The sequence below is a fragment of the Vipera ursinii genome, assembly GCF_947247035.1.
Source record: "Vipera ursinii genome assembly, chromosome: 2".
NCBI lineage: Eukaryota > Metazoa > Chordata > Lepidosauria > Squamata > Viperidae > Vipera > Vipera ursinii.
The window spans coordinates 36081931-36102145 of record NC_139513.1 but is presented as its reverse complement, the minus strand read 5'-3'; the positions used below and the strand labels follow the sequence as shown (position 1 = coordinate 36102145).

Below are 20215 nucleotides of genomic sequence, written 5' to 3'. Positions count from 1 at the left end.
CTCCAGAAGATGGTAAAGGACAGGAAGTCTTGGAGGAACATTGTCCATGGGGTCACGATGGGTCGGACACAAATTGCAACTAACAACAACATGGCTTCTATACGTATCTCTGGACTCTAGAAGACCTTTGCAATTTATTGGAGAACAACCAACTAACTATGGGAGTTAGTCCATATCTCCATTTCCACTGCAGAAGAGCATAAGCAGTGCCTTGATGGATAGTCCAGCAGTCTGTTCTTATAGTGGCCAAACAATTGCACAGTCCACTACTTTTTCCATTAACCTTGAATCAAGGCTAATAGCAATAGATCCCCAAGAATTCATCCAAATCTCTTTTGAAAGCAGCCAAGCTGGTAGCCAGCATCACATCTAAGGGTGGTGAATTCCAAAAATTAATTATGCAATGTGTAAGCGTATGTGTATGTGTGTGTATACCTGTATACCACAGTCATGTCTCCTCTAATTCTCTTCCTTTCTAAACATGTTGCAGGAAGAGAGTGTTCCCACAAACTTGGAGGAATTGAATATATCTATGTGGATGGCAGTCACTGCTGCCTGGAACTCTTAGGGTATGCATGAGAAGGTCTATTGATAGCAATCCAGTTCAACTTCACCTACTTTATTTTTATATACCTTTGTCCCATAACATCATATAACAAGCCAAAGAGGATAATGCTGGGGGGGGAAATCAATATACAAGCAAGTATGTTCCACCTTGGAAAACAATTTCAAATTGACAATAATTTTGTTTTATTAACAGCATCCTAGAAATAAGTTTGTGTCTTACCTTTCCTTCCTCTTATACCACACTGAGTTGGGGAGGATCCAACCTGAGTCTCCTCCTAACAGGGCTGAAGGAGTATTTCTGCCCTTTTTGTTTCTGTAACAGCTTCTGAGTATTCCCATCAAGGTTATCTCTATGGCTCGCTACAGTTAATGTCAATAAGGATGGCAACCCTCACTTTGTAAGGAATTTTCCCAAACGTGAATTTGTTTATTACCAGAATAAGCTTCAAGCTGTAGGTGAAGGATCATACAAAAACGTTACTACTACAGAGCATTCCTAACCTTTTTGAATTCTCAAGCATCACTTAGGTAGAATGCAGCAGGCAAGTAGATGCATGCATCTGATATGAGAATATTACTTAAGCAATTGTAATTAATAAAACACTTCTAGATTAATAGAGACTCTCTGTGTTCTGTCTCCCTCAAGTATTTTGATACAACATACACTCCTGAAGTTCAAATTGGTAACAGTGCGTAAGTATGATGTGCAGATAAAGCCAAATGCTCTTAGTACGATATTTTGTATGTCCACCAAGGGAGCTTACAGTGAACGCTGCCTTGGCTAAATGAATGTAGCTCAAGAGTATAAAACAGCATCATATGCTGATTTTGGCTGGGTTCATACATCATGCCAAGCCATTGTTTCTTTTAATCATAGTGTAATGGATAAGCCAGAAATGACTAAATTCATACATCCTGCTAAGCCAAAGTACAAAGATGATTAATTGAAGAACAATTTTCTATTTGGGGCATCAGGTATTTCCTATGTAAGTTTTTAATCTCCAGAATTAATAGTTTTATAAATTCACTGTTTGAAAATATTTATTACTAGCTGCCCAGATTTTGTGGAAGCTGGTTGTATACAAATCTTTTAAATCAATATACTCTCAATGCCACTATACTTGAACATTTGCATTTCATTTTATTATTTAATCAAGCTAGTGTGTTTTGACAATGGATCCCAGAACCAAGAGATGAGCAAGAATTCACTCCTATGACAACAGAGACTACTTAATGATGCATAAAACAATGATTTGGTGTTTCTCAAGTGCCATTTACAATATTTCCCTAAACAGGAGTTCTCTTCCATACCATTAGTAGAGGAATAGGATTGACTTTGAGAGTTTAGAATTTGCCAGACCAGGAATGATAGCTATTTTAAACAACGACATATAGCACCAAGACTGAGAGATACAAAAACAAAGGGAAGTTTGTTAGGTCTTGGGAACAGCAGAAAAAGAAAAAACCAGTTTTTTTAGAAATAATTGAAAACTCATACTGACAGTGAGCAATTAGCTGCTTAAAATGGCTTCCTTATCTAGCTTATCTAACTTTGCGGTGTTGAGTCTTTGGATAACTTTTTCCAATTTGTACAGGAGCTGGTCACTTGGGTTAAAATTCCATGTGATCTTCAGGGATTGGAGGACTCTTATTATTGTATTGTCTGAGCTGTAGTTTCATCTGGAAGTTGTTTTAATGCAACCGTTCTTGATTTGGTACAGGGAAAACAGGAAGGATCTTTACTGCTTTAGAAATGGCACCTATACCTTATTTAGAATACAACAGAATAACAGAAATGGAAGGGACCTTGGAAACGTTTAGTCCAACCCCCTGCTCAGGCAGGAAACCATATACCATTTTAGACAAATGATTGTCCAGTCTCTTCTTTAAAACCACCAGTGTTGGAGCATTCACAGGTTGTTCCACTGATTAATTGTTCTGTCAGGAAATTTCTCCTTAATTCTAGGTTGCTTCTCTCTTTGGTTAGTTTCCATCCGTTGCTTCTTGTCCTGCCTTTAGATGCTTTGGAGAATAGCTTGACTCCCTCTTCTTTGTGGCAACCCTGAGATATTGGAACCCTGCTATCATGTCACACCTAGTCCTTTTTTATTATTATTAAAGTAGACATACCCAATTCTGTTCTTCATATGTTTTAGTCCCCTGATCATCTTTGTTGCTCTTCTCTGCACTTTCTAGTTTCAACATCATTACATCTTAATCTTGATTGATTTACCATCACATCATTAATCTTGATTGATTTAGCACCCATTGTTAAAACAGTTTGACTAAAACATTTGTAAATGGCTGCAAACCAAGGGCTAGCAATCTCTTAATTTAATGTAATTTCTTCTTGATGTACATTTTGAATCTATTCTTGAATCTAAGAAAAACCGTTACAGAATTAGGTACCCTTTGCTAACCCATTTTAAGTATAACCTAAGCGATTATGCAAACAATATCATTCTGGCAAAGGTGAAGGAGAACAGAGTTCCTACAAAGATATTTGGCCTGTGAATAACTATAGTGTAGCTGGAATGCCTTCTCTGTATTCGCAAAAATCACCCATTCAGAAAATAATCTCTAGTCAGCAGCTTTTAAGTCTCAGGGTAATGTTGTCCTCAGTTGATGCCATTTCTAGAAAGATTAGGAGATTCTGAGAAACCTGGACAAGTCTCTGAGAGGAGGCTGTGTAAATTTCATCTTAGTTTTCCCCAAGCTGGGTGTCCACCAAACATGTGAACTTCTCCAAATTCCCAAATTTCGCAGCAATGGTCATGCTTGCTGGGAATTGTCACCCATATCTAAGAACCCTGTCCTCTCTGATGCAAAGGGACAATCTCAATCCATAAATGCCAGGTCCAGACAACATTCAACACATACATGCTACTCTAAGGATCTTGAGAGTAAAATTATTATCATAGAATACTAGCTGTTAGTTGCTGGTGAAGTCTATCCTGGAACGACAGATTAGGCCAGGGGCCTTCAAACCTGGCCCTTTTATGACTTGTGGACTTCAACTCCCAGAATTCCTCAGCCAGCATGCCTGGCTGAGGAATTCTGGGAGTTGGTCCACGTCATAAATGGGCCAAGTTTGAAGACCCCTGGATTAGACTAACATTCTTGGTGGCTCCCTGGTGGTTGGACTTGGATAGACTTTGCTTCCTTGTCCAAATTTTTATTATCTCAGCTCTACCTATGTCAGCCTTCTCAGATAAGCCAAGCAGGAAAGATGACTAGATAAGCCATATCTACTTTATTGTAAGGATCCATTAACAGAATCTTGCAAGTTTGAAACTCCCACCTGCCACATTTAACAACTGGATCCATTAGGGCAGACCCTTCCTAAGTTCCGTTCTTTAACTAATAAACCAATTGTGATTACAGGCTCCTGTCTCTCTTGACAGATCGTTTCCTAGGCAGCACCTCCTTCCCCCTTTGCTCAAAGTTATCTATGCATTCCATTCCATTCTCTTTCGAATAATGCTTTCAGCTTCACTCAAGTTTCTCCTTACATTATTGACTTGGATTCATACATTACACTAAGTTGTAATGTGGGACTTTTAATTATTTCCATCCTAAATATTCTCTTAGATAAAAGATCTGCATGGCTCCTTTCAGTTCCTGAAATGGTTGCAGTCTTCCAATTCAACTAAGGCATTCATTTACATTTATATGTTTATATTTTGTAAACCATTTATTAAAAAAGGTAAAGGTTCCCCCGCACATGCGTGCTAGTCATTTCCAACTCTAGGGGCCAGTGCTCATCTCCGTTTCAAAGCCAAAGAGCCAGCGCTTGTCCGAGGATGTCTCCATGGTCATGTGGCCGGCATGACTAGATGCCACAGGCGCATGGAACGCTGTTACCTTCCCACCGTAGTGGTCCCTATTTTTCTATTTGCATTTTTACGTGCTTTCCAACTGCTAGGTTGGCAGGAGCTGGGATGGATAACAGGCGCTCACTCTGTTACACGGCACTTGGGATTCGACCCGCCAAACTGCCAACCATCTCATCGACAAGCTCAGCGTCCTAACCCACTGAGCCACCGCGTCCCACTAAACACCATTTATTTACATTCTACTAAATTATTAAGAGCAAATATTATTTTATTAGCATTCTCATCTGAGTCCAGCCTAATTTCTGTATTTGTGTATAAATGAATTTTTCTTTTGCCTGATCAGACTAAACATGTTTCCAGCATTTTTATTTGATTTCTATCAAAGGGTTTTCCAGAGATCCATTCTGTTTCAGTAGATTTTATGCAAGGCTTGGTTTTAATACACAATTCTCCCTCTATCCAACTCCAGATCCTCCTTGGTAATGAGACTATCATGTGAAACCTTTTTGTGGACAGGTCTGTATATAGGTAGACTATTGCAATCATCTCTGTGACCAAAATGGTACACTTTCCATCCTCTGGAAATCCCAATAAAAGAGAATATGTAGCTCAGGGTTGAACTGTGGAGTCCATAGTGCCCTCTGAGCTTGGTTGTATGCTTGCAGATATTTCATTACCTAACTAGGTAACGTCATTAGTGCTTACTGACATTACCTCGTCAGGTAATGAAACATCTGCAGGCAAACAATGAAGCCCAGAGGGAACCATGGACCATGGACATTTCAACTTTAAAAAGAAATATTTCAAATACATTGCAGAGGCCTACAAGAAACATACATAATTTTGTGATCCATCTCTTGGCTGTTATAATACGAAGCTGGAACTCTATAGAAAATGTAATTTTCTTAAGAATGTAATTTATTTTGCTAAAAAAAGTAAAATAGGAAAAATAGAAAACCACATACTGGTTTTTCCCCAAAGGAAAGTTTTTCACCACTAAGAAGAGAGAGAGAGAAAGACAGAGAGAGAAAGAAAGTGGAGAGAGGAGAAAGAGAGAGATGAGATGAGAGAGGAATGAATGAATCAATTTTTTATATGCATTTTTTCCTTCTTTGGTAAGGATACTTGGCTATATTTCAGTATAACTTCTGGAAACAATTCTTTTTCCTGCATCAAAATCATATGGATACAAATATACACATATAACAGGCAAATAATGTTACAAAATATGGTGATGGCTGCTTCTCTTTATACAATAGTACCAGTCACCCTAGCATTATAGCTCTTTGCTTTAGATTCTGTGCAAAATTTTAGGATCCAGAGAACCTGCAGAGAACCTCTAGTATCATGCCATTTATCTTCAACTTAAGTCACTTAAGTGTTATTAATAAGGTAATATAATGTTTATAGGAATAGGTAGAGCAGAAATAACACAAATGGTAATGTCACCGACAAGTTAATGAGCTACTGTCATCTCTTCATCACAGACACGGAGTAGCTAACAACTGTGGCAGGATGATTTTTCATCCAAAAATGTGAAACTGGATATTTCATTAGGAAGTTGCTCAGGAACTGAAAACTGGTTTTAAGATGCTAATTCTATTAATCTATGATTTTGGTGCTCTTTACTTATCTGATTATCTGCTGTGAGTTGCAAATGCTTCTCTGTAATCTCAGGCTTTATTTATGTCCCAGTCAGAATAGGCTTTCTGTATCTGCCACTGTAATTTATAATAAAAGTTGGGTAATAAAACTATACAGATTTGAGTATACTGAAAATATTCAAGGTCAGCTCCCTACTAAACGTCCTAAGTGTAGTGCAATGACCTACAGGTCAGAGATTCACTAGTTGAGAAACTGCTGGCTGAAGAAAAGGTTTGCTGATATCACAGTGATTAAAAAAAGCTTCAGGGCTATATATTCCAGAGTTTAATCCAATACTTTCAAAGAATAAATAATGAAGGCCAGTAATTAGGAAAGCTGTACAGTGTCTCAGATTGATGATATTTCAAGTACTTTTGTACATGTGTGAGCATATTGAAACATGGGTATTAATTTTGTAAGCCACCCAGGGTCACCTCATGGTGAGATGGGTGACAAGCAAATTTAATTAATTAATATGCTACCCTAGAAGATTTCTGCTTGAATGACTCAGACAGGTGAGGATTCGGACCTATCAAGAGCTAAAGCAAGAGGCGATATAGTGGTAAATGTTCTCTACTAAAACTCCCTTTCAATGGACAATCTGCACACCAAAATTAGAACAACTCCACTCTTAGGAGTTTTCCAAAAGTTAGCAAAAACTGCTCTTTCTAACTGGCCCGTAAGATGACTTGCAAAACCACCATTGCCTATTTTACTGAATGTGTTAATATATTGTGATTGTTATTGTCTGCAACTAATTATATAGCTACATTCCCTCCCCACCCCAGACTATAAAGGCTGTCCTCCACTGCAGCTGCAAGCCTTAGAAAAAAAATCGATGTGGAGTAAGATGTTGCAGAGATGTTCTCTGTTTATATTCTTTTTTGACACAGAATCCAAAGCACAGCAGTCCTAGTAAAAGCACATTCCTAAAATATCTAAGTATTACTGCACAGGGAACGTCTACAGTTTTATTTGAAAGTAGGCTCTGATCAACAAATATTAAGCTTGCTGTAGATTGAAACAAAAGTATAATTAATTTCAGAGGAACAGCAGGAACTGCAGGGGAAGGGAAGCAGAAACATAACAAGTAGAACATCTGCTACAGTGCTCCAAGCCAAATTGTTTCTTTTCTCCTTTATTTTAAAAAAACAAAACTACACTACACTCAGAATCTTACAAAAGGAAGGAAGGCAGAAAGATACCTGGATGGGTGGACTTAGAGCAACGGGGATCAACCTCACAGAGTTGCTTCTGGGAAATAAATGTGTCTGGAAGCCATTTTGTAAGTAGACAAGCCTATTCTATCCCACTCTATTTTTGCCTCAGGCGTCACTGTATAACATTTCACTTCTCATCCAAGAAGCTTCTTCAGTTCTGACTGTAGGCGAATGGAAGGATTTATATTTTTGCAGTTATCTGGTGATTAGCACTTTGAGGGCTAGTCATTAGCTCTCTGAGAGTCATTGAGGCCACTTGGGGGTTTATCTGCATCCTCAAAATCATCTTAATAAAAGTGCAAATGGGTGTGTAACCTTCTTGGGACTGCTGAAAGGACTGCATTGTAAACAGGAGATAGGTGGTGTCCTACTGTATCCTTCCCCCTCTGTTGAGGGAAGGCTGTTCAATTTTGACATAGATGGCTTCTTTGACTCTTGTTTCAAATGAAAGAGTGCTAACAATCAGATGACCGCAAAGAATATAAATCCTACCATTCCCCTCTAGTCAGCTAGAACTGAAGAAGCATATTGGATAAGAAGCAAAATGTTTTCAAAGAAAGAAAAACCCAAAAAAGTTCAGTTGTGTTTTTGAAAAAGCACCGTTGGGGCAACCATGACCTGGATGTTTGAGAATCTCCACAGACATTGTGTAATAACATTCACAATGTGTTCTTTAGATTCCAACTTATAAACTAACACTAAGAAAATTGTCTCATTTTAAATAACACAATGTTCTAGCATATAATTTTTGAACTCAGGTTAACCTTCAAGACTGCATGATCCATTACTTCCTTTCTTCCCAATTCTTTACAAATGTCCCCTCTTTACTGGTCAGTTTTAACCAGAATATTTTACTATTTCTTAATATGCTTAATTATAACTACTTCTCCTTCAACTGAGAATTGGTATTTCAAATTCCACTTGGGATGAATGCCTACAGATTAAAACAGCTTCAAGAACATAGCTCTTCTGCTTCAAACATCAAACAGAGACAAAACTGAGTGGAGCTGATATTTTGTCCATCACAAAGTACGTCTGTAACGAGGATCAGAAAGAAATTATGAAGAACAGCGCATTCAAGAGGTCTACCAATCAAAACTATTACTGTCAGAATATCAAAGGCAGCCAAGCATTAGCTAACATAAATCAGTGTAAAATCACATTACTAAAAGCATGGTATTGATATACAGCATCTGGTCATCAAAGTTATTTTTCTCCCAAATAATTTATCTGGAGGAAATATTTTCATTGCTTAAAGAAGCCTGTTACTAAAAAATTGTACCATAACTTTGCAAATTCAATTTTACGCAGATGGAAATATGCTAATATTTTGCATAGTCATTCCTATACAGATGGAAATTTATCAGTAACGAGGCATCCCCTTATGTCTTCATTATATGTAGAATTAAGATGTTTTATAGTTTGATATATGATGTTAAGAAAAGGCATATGATGGAAAACTGTCCCATATTTCAGGGAATAGCAAACAGAAACTCATTGGTTATTTATAGTGAAAAGTTTGGTCTAAAACTTGTAAGTCATTGTCACAGGACTTTTTTGTTTTTTATTTTATTTTTTATTTTATTTTTATTTTAATTCCATTTATATCCCACCCTTCTCCGAAGACTCAGGGCGGCTTACAAACTTAGCAGTAGCCTTCATTCTATGCATATGCCTGCTTATTAGGGCTTTCACACACACCCCCAAGCGGCATTATTACAAAGTCATATTTCTAATGTTGTTGTTGTTAGTTGCTAGTCATGTCTGACCCATCATGACCCCATGGACAACGTTCCTCCAGGCCTTCTTGTCCTCTACCATCTTCTCTATCATTTAAGCTCATGTTCACTGCTTCAGTGACTTCATCCAGCCACCTCATTTTCTGTCGTCCCCTTCTTCTCTTGCCCTCAATCTTCCCAGCATTAGTCTCTTCTCCAGTGAGTCCTTCCTTCTCATTAGGTGGCCAAAGTATTTGAGTTTCAACTTCAGGATCTGGCCTTCTAAAGAGCAGTCAGGGTTGATCTCCTCTAGGACTGACCAGTTTGATTGCCTTGCAGTCCAAGGGACTCGCAGGAGTCTTCTCCAGCACCATAGTTCAAAGGCCTAAATTCTTTGGCACTCAGCCTTTCTTATAGTCCAACTTTCACAGCCATACACTGCAACTGGGAAGACCATAGCCTTGACTATACCCACTTTTGTTAGCAGGGTAATGTCTCTGTTTTTTAATGTGCTGTCTAGATTTGCCATGGCTTTCCACCCCAGGAGCAAGCATCTTTTAATTTCTTGGCTGCAGTCCCCATCTGCGGTGATCTTGGAGCCCAGGAAAATAAAATCTGTCACTACCTCCATTTCTTCCCCATCTATTTCCCCATCTATTTCTTCCTCATTAATTTGCCAGGAATTGAGAGGGCCAGATGTCATGCTCTTAGTTTTCTTAATGTTTAGTTTCAACCCAACTTTTGCACTCTCCTTCTTCACTAGATGGGGAACTTATCAAATTTGCAGATGACACCAAGCTGGCAGGAATAGCCAATACTCCAGAAGATAGGCTTAAAATACAGGAGAATATGGACAGACTAGAACACTGGGCTCTATCTAACAAAATGAAATTCAATGGTGAAAAAAGTAAAGTTCTACATTTAGGCAGGAAAAATCAAATGCATAGGTATAGTATAGGTGGTACCTTGCTCAATAGTAGTAACTGTGAGAGGGATCTCAGAGTCCTAGTAGACAATCACTTCAATATGAGCCAGCAGTGTGCTGCAGCTGCAAAAAAAGCCAACACAGTGCTCAGCTGCATTAACAGAGGGATAGAATCAAGATCACGTGAAGTACTAATACCACTTTACAATGCCTTGGTAAGGCCACACCTGGAATACTGCATCCAGTTTTGGTCACCGCGATGTAAAAAAGATGTCGAGACTCTAGAAAGAGTATAGAGAAGAGCAACAAAGATGATTGGGGGACTGGAGGCTAAAACATATAGGGAACGGTTGCTGGAATTGGGTATGTGTAATTTAATGAAGAGAAGGGTGAGGGGTGACATGATAGCAGTGTTCCAATATCTCAGGGGCTGCCACAAAGAAGAGGGAGTCAAGCTATTCTCCAAAGCACCTGAAAGCAGGACAAGAAGCAACGGATGGAAACTAGTCAAGGAGAGAAGCAACTTAGAACTTAGGAGAAACTTTCTGACAGTTAGAACAACTAACCAGTGGAACAACCTGCCTCCAGAGGTGGTGAATGCTCCAACACTGGAGGTTTTTAAGAAGAGACTGGCCAGCCATTTGTCTGAAATGGTATAGGGTTTCCTGCCTGAGCAGGGGGTTGGACTAGATGACCTCCAATGTCCCTTCCAACTTATTATTATTATTATTATTATTACTCGCAACAAGAGGCTCTTTAGTTCTTCTTCACTTTCTGCCATTAGAATGGTATCATCTGCATATCTTAGATTGGAATCTTAATTCCAACTTTTGATTCATCTAGCCCTGCCTTTCTCATGATGTGCTCTGCATATAAGTTAAATAAGAAGGGCCACAGTATACAGCCTTGCTGGACTCCTTTCCCAATTTTGAATCAATCAGTGGTTCCGTGTCCAGTTCTCACTGTTGCTTCTTGACCCGCATATAGGTTTCTCAGGAGACAAATAAGATGGTCTGGTACTCCCACCTCTTTCAGAACTTGCCACAGTTTGTTATGATCCACACAATCAAATGCTTTAGCATAGCCAATGAAGCAGAAGTAGATGTTTTTCTGGAACTTCCTAGCTTTCTCCATGATCCAGCGTATGTTGGCAATTTGATCTCTAGTTCCTCTGCCTCTTTGAAATCCTGCCTGTACTTCTGGTAGTTCTCGATCCACATACTGCTGGAGTCTAGCTTGTAAGGTTTTAAGCATAACTTTACTAGCATGTGAAATGAGTGCAATGGTGCGATAGTTTGAACATTCTTTGGCACTGCCTTTCTTTGGAATTGGAATGTAAACTGATCCTTTTCCAATCCTGTGGCCACTGTTGAGTTTTCCAAATTTGCTGGCAAATTGAGTGTAGCACTTTTACTGCATCGTTTTGAATAGCTCAGCTGGAATAGTCACCTCCACTAGCTTTGTTGTTGCTCAGCTTTCCTAAGGCCCACTTCACTTCACATTCTAGGATGTCTGGCTTGAGGTCAGTGACCACCTCATCGTGGTTATCAGGGACATTAAGGTCATTGTTATATAGTTCTTCTATGTAATTTTGCCACCTCTTCTTAATCTCTTCTGCCTCTATTAGGTCCCTGCCATTTTGGTCCTTTATCATGCCCATTTTTGCATGAAACGTTCCCTTCATCTCTCCAATTTTCTTGAAAAGATCTCTGGTCCTCCCTATTCTATTGTTTTCTTCTATTTCTTTGCACTGTTCATTTAAGAAGGCATTCTTATCTCTTCTAGCTATTCTCTGGAATTCTGCATTCAGTTGGGTGTATCTTTCTTTTTCTCCCTTGCCTTTTGCTTCCCTCCTTTCCTCAGCTATTTGCAACGCTTCCTCAGACAGCCATTTTGCTTTTTTCATTTCTTTTTCTTTGGGTTGGTTTTAGTTGCTACCTCTTGTACAATGTTGCCAACCTCCGTCCATAGTAGCCACACAAGCCTCTTCATGCCATCAAAGTAAGCAATAGGTCCAAAATGTGTTCTTTCCTATAAGTTTTAGAGGAATTTTAAGAGGGAATATCAGTATTTGGCACACATTTAACCTCTTAAAAACTCAAAGCCTCTCCCAGAAAATTGCACTCATTTTGGGTCCAGACTATTTTTTTTCTATGTGACCCTCGCTATGTTGTGCAAAGCATGAGTGCTTTAAGCCAAGAGAAACTGCCAATTCTCAAACTTCATATCTAAAAATATAATTCTTGTAAATTTCAACTTTCTACTTTTTCCCATCCACTCTGTAAGGAGGTGTAGGCTTAGACAAAGGAACAGGGTTCTCATTTATATAATAGGAGCATACTTGGAAAGAGTATGAAGATCTGAATTAGTTGTTCTTTGACCCCTTGTTACCTCACAAATATTGCAGAGGGAAATCTACTTTCAAGGACAGCTACTTGTCATTGGCTCAGAGTAAAAGTTCCTGTGGTGAGGGAGGAGGAATAAAATACATACCATCCATTATTCTTTTATATGCTGTATATACGCAACAGTCCTATTATACAGTACATGAAACTGTATTGTTCCAGTTTGCTGTATTCAGCATAAATTTCTGAAGAGCACTGACATGACAATATGTTTCATCAAACATTAACCCTGCAATTCAGTCTGAATTAGTGCAATCCTATCTGAATTAGTGTCTAATCACTCTAAAATAAATGGTATTCTTCCCTTTCACAGAGTTATAATACATATCTACCTAAATCCTACAGCTTCATGATACCAGGTAATTTTTTTCAAGGTTCAAATGATTAGCAGAAATATGGAATATTTAAAATATTTAAAAGTGAAAAGCATGAGAAAATTAAATCTTCAGAGCAACTTTTTTCAGAAAAGAACCATTAAATTATGCCTATTTGTAAATATTTAATTTGAATATATTTCAGTATTATCAGTGGCTATAATATGGTTATCTGTAGCAAGATGATATTATGTAAATTCATATATGAGACACTATTGTGCAAATTTTTATTTCTGTCACCCTCATTCATAATAATACCCCATGTGCAAATGAATAAACCAAACACATGTTAGTCTAATATAAACTATTATACATTTTTCTTAAGGAAACAGCGGCCTTGGTGATATATCAGTCATGATTCATTAGTTAGAAGTTGAGAATTCTGCCTGCACAACTACAAAATCAATGCAAAAACACAAAGTGATTCTTTAGAAAAGGAATTCAATACTCTAAATTTTTAAGGACTCTTCACATATATATGTTTGCAACCAGATAGCTCTTGACCTGTATTTACAAAAGGAGACTCTTACAAAAGGAGTATCTGGGAGACAGCATACTTCTCTTGCAATTACACTGAGCTACCCATCTTATATTGCTGTAGAAGCAGTCTATCATTGGTTTATATTGCTTTATAACTCAGGTTATAAATTGTTTAGAACATATAAAGGCGCTTATGGTGGAACATGAACAAGAAGAAACATTTTATCATGTTTGCAATATGGGCAAAAAAACCGAAGAAAATTATGGGTTTAAACGTGTACACTGATTCAGAGGATTTTAAAGGTTAGCATGCAATTGAGACCAGAGGTTTTTCTTTTGGGATCAATGGATAAACAGTTGGAAAAAAGCTATGGAACTTTATTCTCATACACAATAACTGCAGTGAGATTATTGTATGCACAAAGATAGAAAGATTCAGTGCTACTCACAATGGAGGAGTGATTGGTGAAGTTGATGGTACTTGCTGAGATTACTAACTTGAATTGTTTGATCAGAGAAAAGAAAATATCTATGTTTATTGATGATTACAAATTCCTTATGGACTTTTTGCATAAAACAGACAAACAGTTCATTTATGATTTACGGTTTTGGTTATTAGACAGGATAGATTATAGAAAGAAGAGAGTTATGTTATGACCACCACAGTAAGAAATATAGTTATAATTATACTTATAACTGCTGTAAAATAGATTGGAAGTTATAGCTTTGTATGTTTTTTGTGTGTTTTTCTCCCCCCCCTTTTTTGCACATTTAGCTTTTTTTCTTTTTTTTCTTGTTTTGTATGAGTTTGTATTCATTTTAATCTTAAAATAAATTAATAAAATTAAATGAAATAAAACTTACTACTACTGCAGCAAACACAAAACATCTTGCACCCAACCTGATTCTATAAGATCAGATTTGAAGAATTCAGATATCTGGTTGAACAACTATTTTATTCTAGTACAAACCAGTACCACGGGCTACTATGACCGAGCAAACTGCACCTACCAATTTCAATACCAGCCATTTAATTGGAGGGGACGTGTAACTTCTACAAGTCAAAGCCAAGTCAACAGATTACTCTCTTCTACTTACCTCCGCCATATGTAGCAGCCAACATAATTGAAGAAACCCATGCAATCTCACTGTATGATGTACCAAAGAAATCCTGGATTTCTTTGAAGAAGATTGCTATTCCTTTGGGGAAAGCATATGAAAATCCAATGGAAATGAACGCTCCAAAGACCACTGCCCATCCCCATTGGCCATCTGGAGGGGCATAGGCTAGACCCGTGTCTGCTGGAGGTGGCATGTCAAGACTAAATTAAGTTCCTTTAAGCACTTTTCTGGAAACCCTGAAAAACAAAGTGTACACCCATAATAAGCTAATGACACATTCTCATAACTAGCTTGTTACTTTGGCATAATGTTTTTCTTCTCTCTCTGTGCACTGTATTTCGGAATGCTGGCAGCTCCTCTAATACACAAAACAATTGCTAGAGATACCTCTAGAAATCTTATTTTTGAGAAAATGTTTACTGTGCAGTATGTATCTGACTACAGGTATTGATGGATTGTTTCTTCCCTTTAGCTAGCTTCATGTAACTTTTAGGATTCTCAAAATCATAAAAAAATAATCTACAAGAACATGAAATGATTTATCTGTGGAGTTTATCTGATACTTTCAATGCAATGTTCTATTTCTATTCACATCCCATATAATATCCCCAAAAACTATATTGCAGTCATAATCACAGATTGGTTAGAAAACCTTCCTCTGACACAAATAATTTATTTATTTTTTCCTCTTGGTGCCTTCAAGTCAACAGTGATCCCAGGTAACAAGTTCTGGACAAGTTCATTACGTTTTCTTGGTATGGTTTTTCAGAAAACTCGGCTTGCCATTTCTTCCTCCCTAGGGCTAAGAGCGATTGGCCCCAGATCATCCAGATGCTTTTGTGCCTAAGGCTGCACTAGAACTCCCAGTCCCCGGTTTTTAACCTGATGCCTTAATCACTACTGACTGATTTTTAGAGCATGTGAATCCTGCTTACAGACTGAAACTTGCCATATGAGTAAGTGCCAAGGATTTAAAACATATGAGCACTGTATGAAAAATTACCTACAAGACTAATTTTAGCATCATGTGCCCATATAATAAAAATACCAACAGCGCTTCTATACCGCTTCACAGTGCTTTACAGCCCTCTCTAAGTGGTTTAGAGAGACAGCCTATTGCCCCCAACAATCTGAGTCCTCATGTTACCGACCACGGAAGGAGGGAAGGCTGAGTCAACCTTGAGCCGGTGAGACTCGAACTATCGAACTGCTGGCAGCCGGAAGTCAGCAGAAGTAGCCTGCAGTGTAGTACTGCACTCTAACCACCAGAGTTCCAACTAAGTGGCATAGAAATTATTCATTGGAAAACAAATTAATCATTAGCTTTTAAAATAAATAGAAATGCCCAAATAAAAAGGAACAAGAAGGCAAGTTACTAGCAGAGGAAATAACTCCTATAGGATGGCAACATTTGAAAAATATTTGTATTAAGAAATAAATGACAAGTACGTAATAAATTGTCCTAACCATTAATTCTCTTATATTAACCATGCACTTGATTAAACTGTACAATACAGAAAGCTTGGGAATAATTATGACTTTTTCCAATTAACCCTTACACAGAAATTCTATACATGTAACAAAAACGCCATCCATATCAACAAGGGGACCTTCAGAACAGGGGCAGGCAAAAATCCCTTTGGTTATGTGTCCTACTCCAAGCTCTCTGACCACAGGCTATGGTGCTCTAGATAATTCAGTTTAATTTCCAGAGGTGGGCTACATTTTTTCCATCTCTGCTAAAACAAAAACAAAAAATCAATCTTCATGAGGGAGTAGCCTGAAAACAACAACCAACTTAATAAGAGCCCTCTCCTTCCAATTCAATACCATCTCACACAGTCATAAATATTACTCCTATACTGTGTCCTGCAGAATATATCCAGCTGATGACAGCCTTATAATAAGTTAAGGCATTGTCACGGTTGTCACTGTGGCCTGAAATCTCAGTTGGTGGCAGCATGGGGAATGGAATACTTCGGGATAAATGCCTTGCGTTTTTTGTTTTTTTTAGCTCTGTCATATAGATTAATACATGGGTTTGTTGGATGATTTTTTCACTTTGTTTCTTTGTGTTGGTACCTAATTAAAAACATTTCAAACTCAGCTTTGGAAAGCTACATAGATTTCTTATTGATGGGTGGGGGGACATCCCTGACCTTCTTTTTGTATTGGACTGCATACCTATGCAGACAAGGTTAAGAGAGTTTTACTCTATCCATTTAACTATTCCATAAATCAGGAGCCAAAACTAAAATACACCCTCTCCTGGTTTAATTTCTCTACATACACACACACACACACACACACACACACACGTCTTCTAGAGCTGTGGTGGCAGAGTGGTTAGAATGCAATATTGCAGGCTAATTCTGCCAACTGCCAGCAGTTCAGTTCTCACTGGTGCAAGGTTGGTAAAATGAGGACCCAGATTGTTGGGGGCAACATGCTGACTCTGTAAACGGCTTAGAGAGGGGCTGTAAAGCACTGTGAAGCAATATACAAGTCTGAGTGTTATTGCTATTCTACTAATTTAGAAACCCATACCACCTTCTTCAGTGATGACCACTGAAAGCTATGGGAAAGGATATAGAATTTTAATTTATCTATTAAATTTATTTGCTGCGCATCTCACCATAAGGAGACTCTTTATAGGTCTTGTGTTTGTGTGTAGTGTCATCAAAATAGGATCTATTTTTCCCCCTTTGGGGCACTTGTTTGCTTTTCTAAAAGTACTAGTTTAAAAATGATAAGATTGCCTGATAGAAATATTGTACAAATATTTTTAAAACCTGGTTAAGAGCATAGACATCCACTTCTAATTACCATGATGAAAAAATGATGACACTACACACAAACACAAAAATCAGAAGCTTTGCATCACGACGACATGATACGCTTCTATCAATTGTTCTTAGACCCAGTTTGGATGCAGAAGTTTCACTAAATTTTGAGATCAATTTAGTTGGAAAAAATAATAATAATAATAATAATAATAATAATAATAATAATAATAATAATATAAAGTTGGAAGGGACCTTGGAGGTCATCTAGTCCAACCCCCTGCTCAGGCAAGAAACCCTGTACCATTTCAGGCAAATGGCTGTCCAGTCTCTTCTTAAAAACCTCCAGTGTTGGAGCATTCACCACCTCTGGAGGCAGGTTGTTCCACTGGTTAATTGTTCTGTCAGGAAGTTTCTCCTTAGTTCTAGGTTGCTTCTCTCCTTGACTAGTTTCCATCCGTTGCTTCTTGTCCTGCTTTCAGGTGCTTTGGAGAATAGCTTGACTCCCTCTTCCTTGTGGCAGCCCCTTAGATATTGGAACACTGCTATCATGTCACCCCTCACTCTTCTCTTTGTTAAACTACACATACCCAATTCCAGCAACCGTTCGTTCCCTATATGTTTTAGCCTCCAGCCCCCTATTTGGGGCTTTTTTAATGCAAAAATTCACTTCAAAGGATGTGGCTAGAAGAATGTACATTTTAGGTAAGTAGAAAGTCTATTAGCTCAATGGTAGAACATTTGTCTAGTTTTAGGGTACTGAGATCACTTTCTATACATGTTGCTTTCAGAGAATCTATAGAAAGCAATTCCAGATTTCTATTGGCATCAATAGATGGTAGCTTATGTGAACTACCATCAACAACAAAATGCTATTAATTAATTTCAGAATCAGTTATTACTTAAGACTCAAAGGCCATGTTAAAACTAGTTCTGAGTCTCCTGGCAACTGCTCCTGAACAAAGGAAACTAACCAAAGATGTAAATCAAGCCGAAACCTGATGCAATCAGTTTGTGTTTTCCCCAAGGGCTGCTCCTATTGCTCCTATTCTTCATATTCTTATCTAAACATCTGTGTAAATTTCACCAAAGGAAGATGACAGGTGAGCTGAATTTTACTGTAAATATTTATGTTTAAGCAAGTGTTTTGCAAATATAAAAGAGACCTGGTTTTCATGCACAATTACCTGCATGTTATTTATATTATTTAAATATAAGCAACTGGATAGTAAAACAGCTAGTGGCAGATTACAACACAAAATTAATCAAAGTATGATCTGCATAGTTCTTGGATGGGAGACCACTAGGAAAAGTCTTGTGGAACAGAAGGGGAAATTGAAAAAAGCATCCTCGAGGTAGGCAGTAGCTGACTGCATCCATATATAGTTTAAAAACTATTCAGCTAGTCTCCAAATTCTAGCTTTACTTTCTAAAATTGAAATCAATAGAGGTCATAATCCTAAAATAACAAGATTTTTGTATTTCCAGATCTGGCACTCTTTTGGAGGAACACCTACACAAAAATGCACACAAGTCACAAGCTGCCTTTCTTTACAGACAACATGGTTTCATACCAAAACAGGTTACAGTTTCGGCCTACAAATACTATACTGCTGTATAGATGTATTGAGGCGTGTCATCTGTTGCCTGTATTTGGAAATTATTACACACGGGTAGATTTAAGCAGGCAAAACAACGCAGAATAGCTTATGCCTCTCAACGATGCTTCTACAATGCAGCCCAAAATCAACACGTAGTTCCCTTTCCCAGATAGAAATAGTCGTTGCCAAAGTGGCAAGAAAAAGACACTTTGGGGCAGCATCGCTGAAAGGCATAAACTATTATTTATTTATTTTCATCCTGCCTTTATTATTTTTATAAGCAACTTGGGGAAGCAAATATATCTAATACTCCATCCTCTATTTCCACCCCCCCTTACAACAAACCTGTGAGGTGGGCAGGATTAGAATTCATCGTCCCATGGTACTCATCCCCTAGCCTGGTGCCTTAACCACTAGAGTAGAAGACCTTTATATAACTTGCTCAAGCTTGATTAGAATTGGTTAAATGTTCTGGTGCGTTATATAAGTCCAAGCCCATGTAGCTAATTTATAGCTCAATACATCACTCAAACTCAGCAAATATATCAAGCAAGTTATCTGAATTGAAAAAGGATACGGGAAGTAGGAATCCTCTTTTGCAGCAGCAAAGTTGGAATCCTCTCCAGAGGTTTTGCAATCCAGTTTAGCTGGTTAAAGATGGGAGTTGATCCCAACCCCTCTGGGGGCTCTCAACGTGGCCCACGCATACATACAATAATATCAGCTGAATTAATAATTACTAATTGGATGAATTGCCTGTTAGGGCAACCCCGTGGATAAAATGCATTTATCCCCTTCTCTAGACCAGACATGCCTCTAGGTCAGGGGTAGGCAACCTTGGCTCTTTTATGACTCGTGGACTTCATCTCCCAGAATTCCTGAGCCAGCACAGCTGGCTCAGGAATTCTGGGAGTTGAAGTCCACGAGTCATAAAAGAGCCAAGGTTGCCTACCCCTGCTCTAGGTGATGGGCACATGCTACTCCGTTGTCAAAGGCCTCTGTATGCCCTAGCCACGGTAACACAACCACGCTGACGACGCAACAGTTCCCTAGTTTCTCCGGACACACGGAGTACACGTGTAAAACCCGCGCTCTGCCCACCAGCAAGACACGCTGGCAGATGACGCTGGCCCGCGAGTCCCGGCCCCTCGGAGCTCCACGTGTGCGTAAAGGGCTCCGGCTGGTCCGCAAAACGTCCTCCGCTGTCCCTGACTTTGAAACTGGGGGGTCGGGGGAGAAGTTGAGCGACTGTGGCGCGCTTCTTTCTCCCTCCCCACCTCTCGCAGACTCTGCTTGGGGCGGGCGGGCGCGCGGCAGGAGCTCTTACCTCTTGCTTCAGGTCAGCCAGAAGTCTGACCTGAGACGCGCCGGGGACCCGAGGAGCCCGGGAAGAGGGAGGAGCGAAGAGGCGGAGAGGCGGAGTTTGAGCGGGCGGGGAGGTCGGGGATCTCTCCTCGGTCCTGCATCTGACGCAAGAAGGGCGAGCTCCTCGCGGTCTTTCGCCTCCTTGGGGGGGAGAAACCTTGCCCGGGTCAGCGCT

At 38.9% G+C, this 20215-nt stretch overlaps 1 protein-coding gene across 1 annotated transcript in view; it reads right to left on the bottom strand.

Annotated features, from left to right (window-relative positions):
* The window catches only part of LOC310635295 (monocarboxylate transporter 2-like), a 42036-nt gene extending 22021 nt beyond the window's left edge, over window positions 1-20015 (bottom strand). Inside the window, exons 1-2 of the mRNA XM_083354085.1 lie at window positions 20003-20015; window positions 14268-14527 (exon numbers count right to left, since the gene is read on the bottom strand). Coding sequence (XP_083210211.1) covers window positions 14268-14484 — 217 coding nt within the window. The 5' untranslated portion in view covers window positions 14485-14527; window positions 20003-20015. The remainder of the gene's footprint in view (window positions 1-14267; window positions 14528-20002) is intronic.
* Between the last annotated feature and the right edge of the window lie 200 nt (window positions 20016-20215).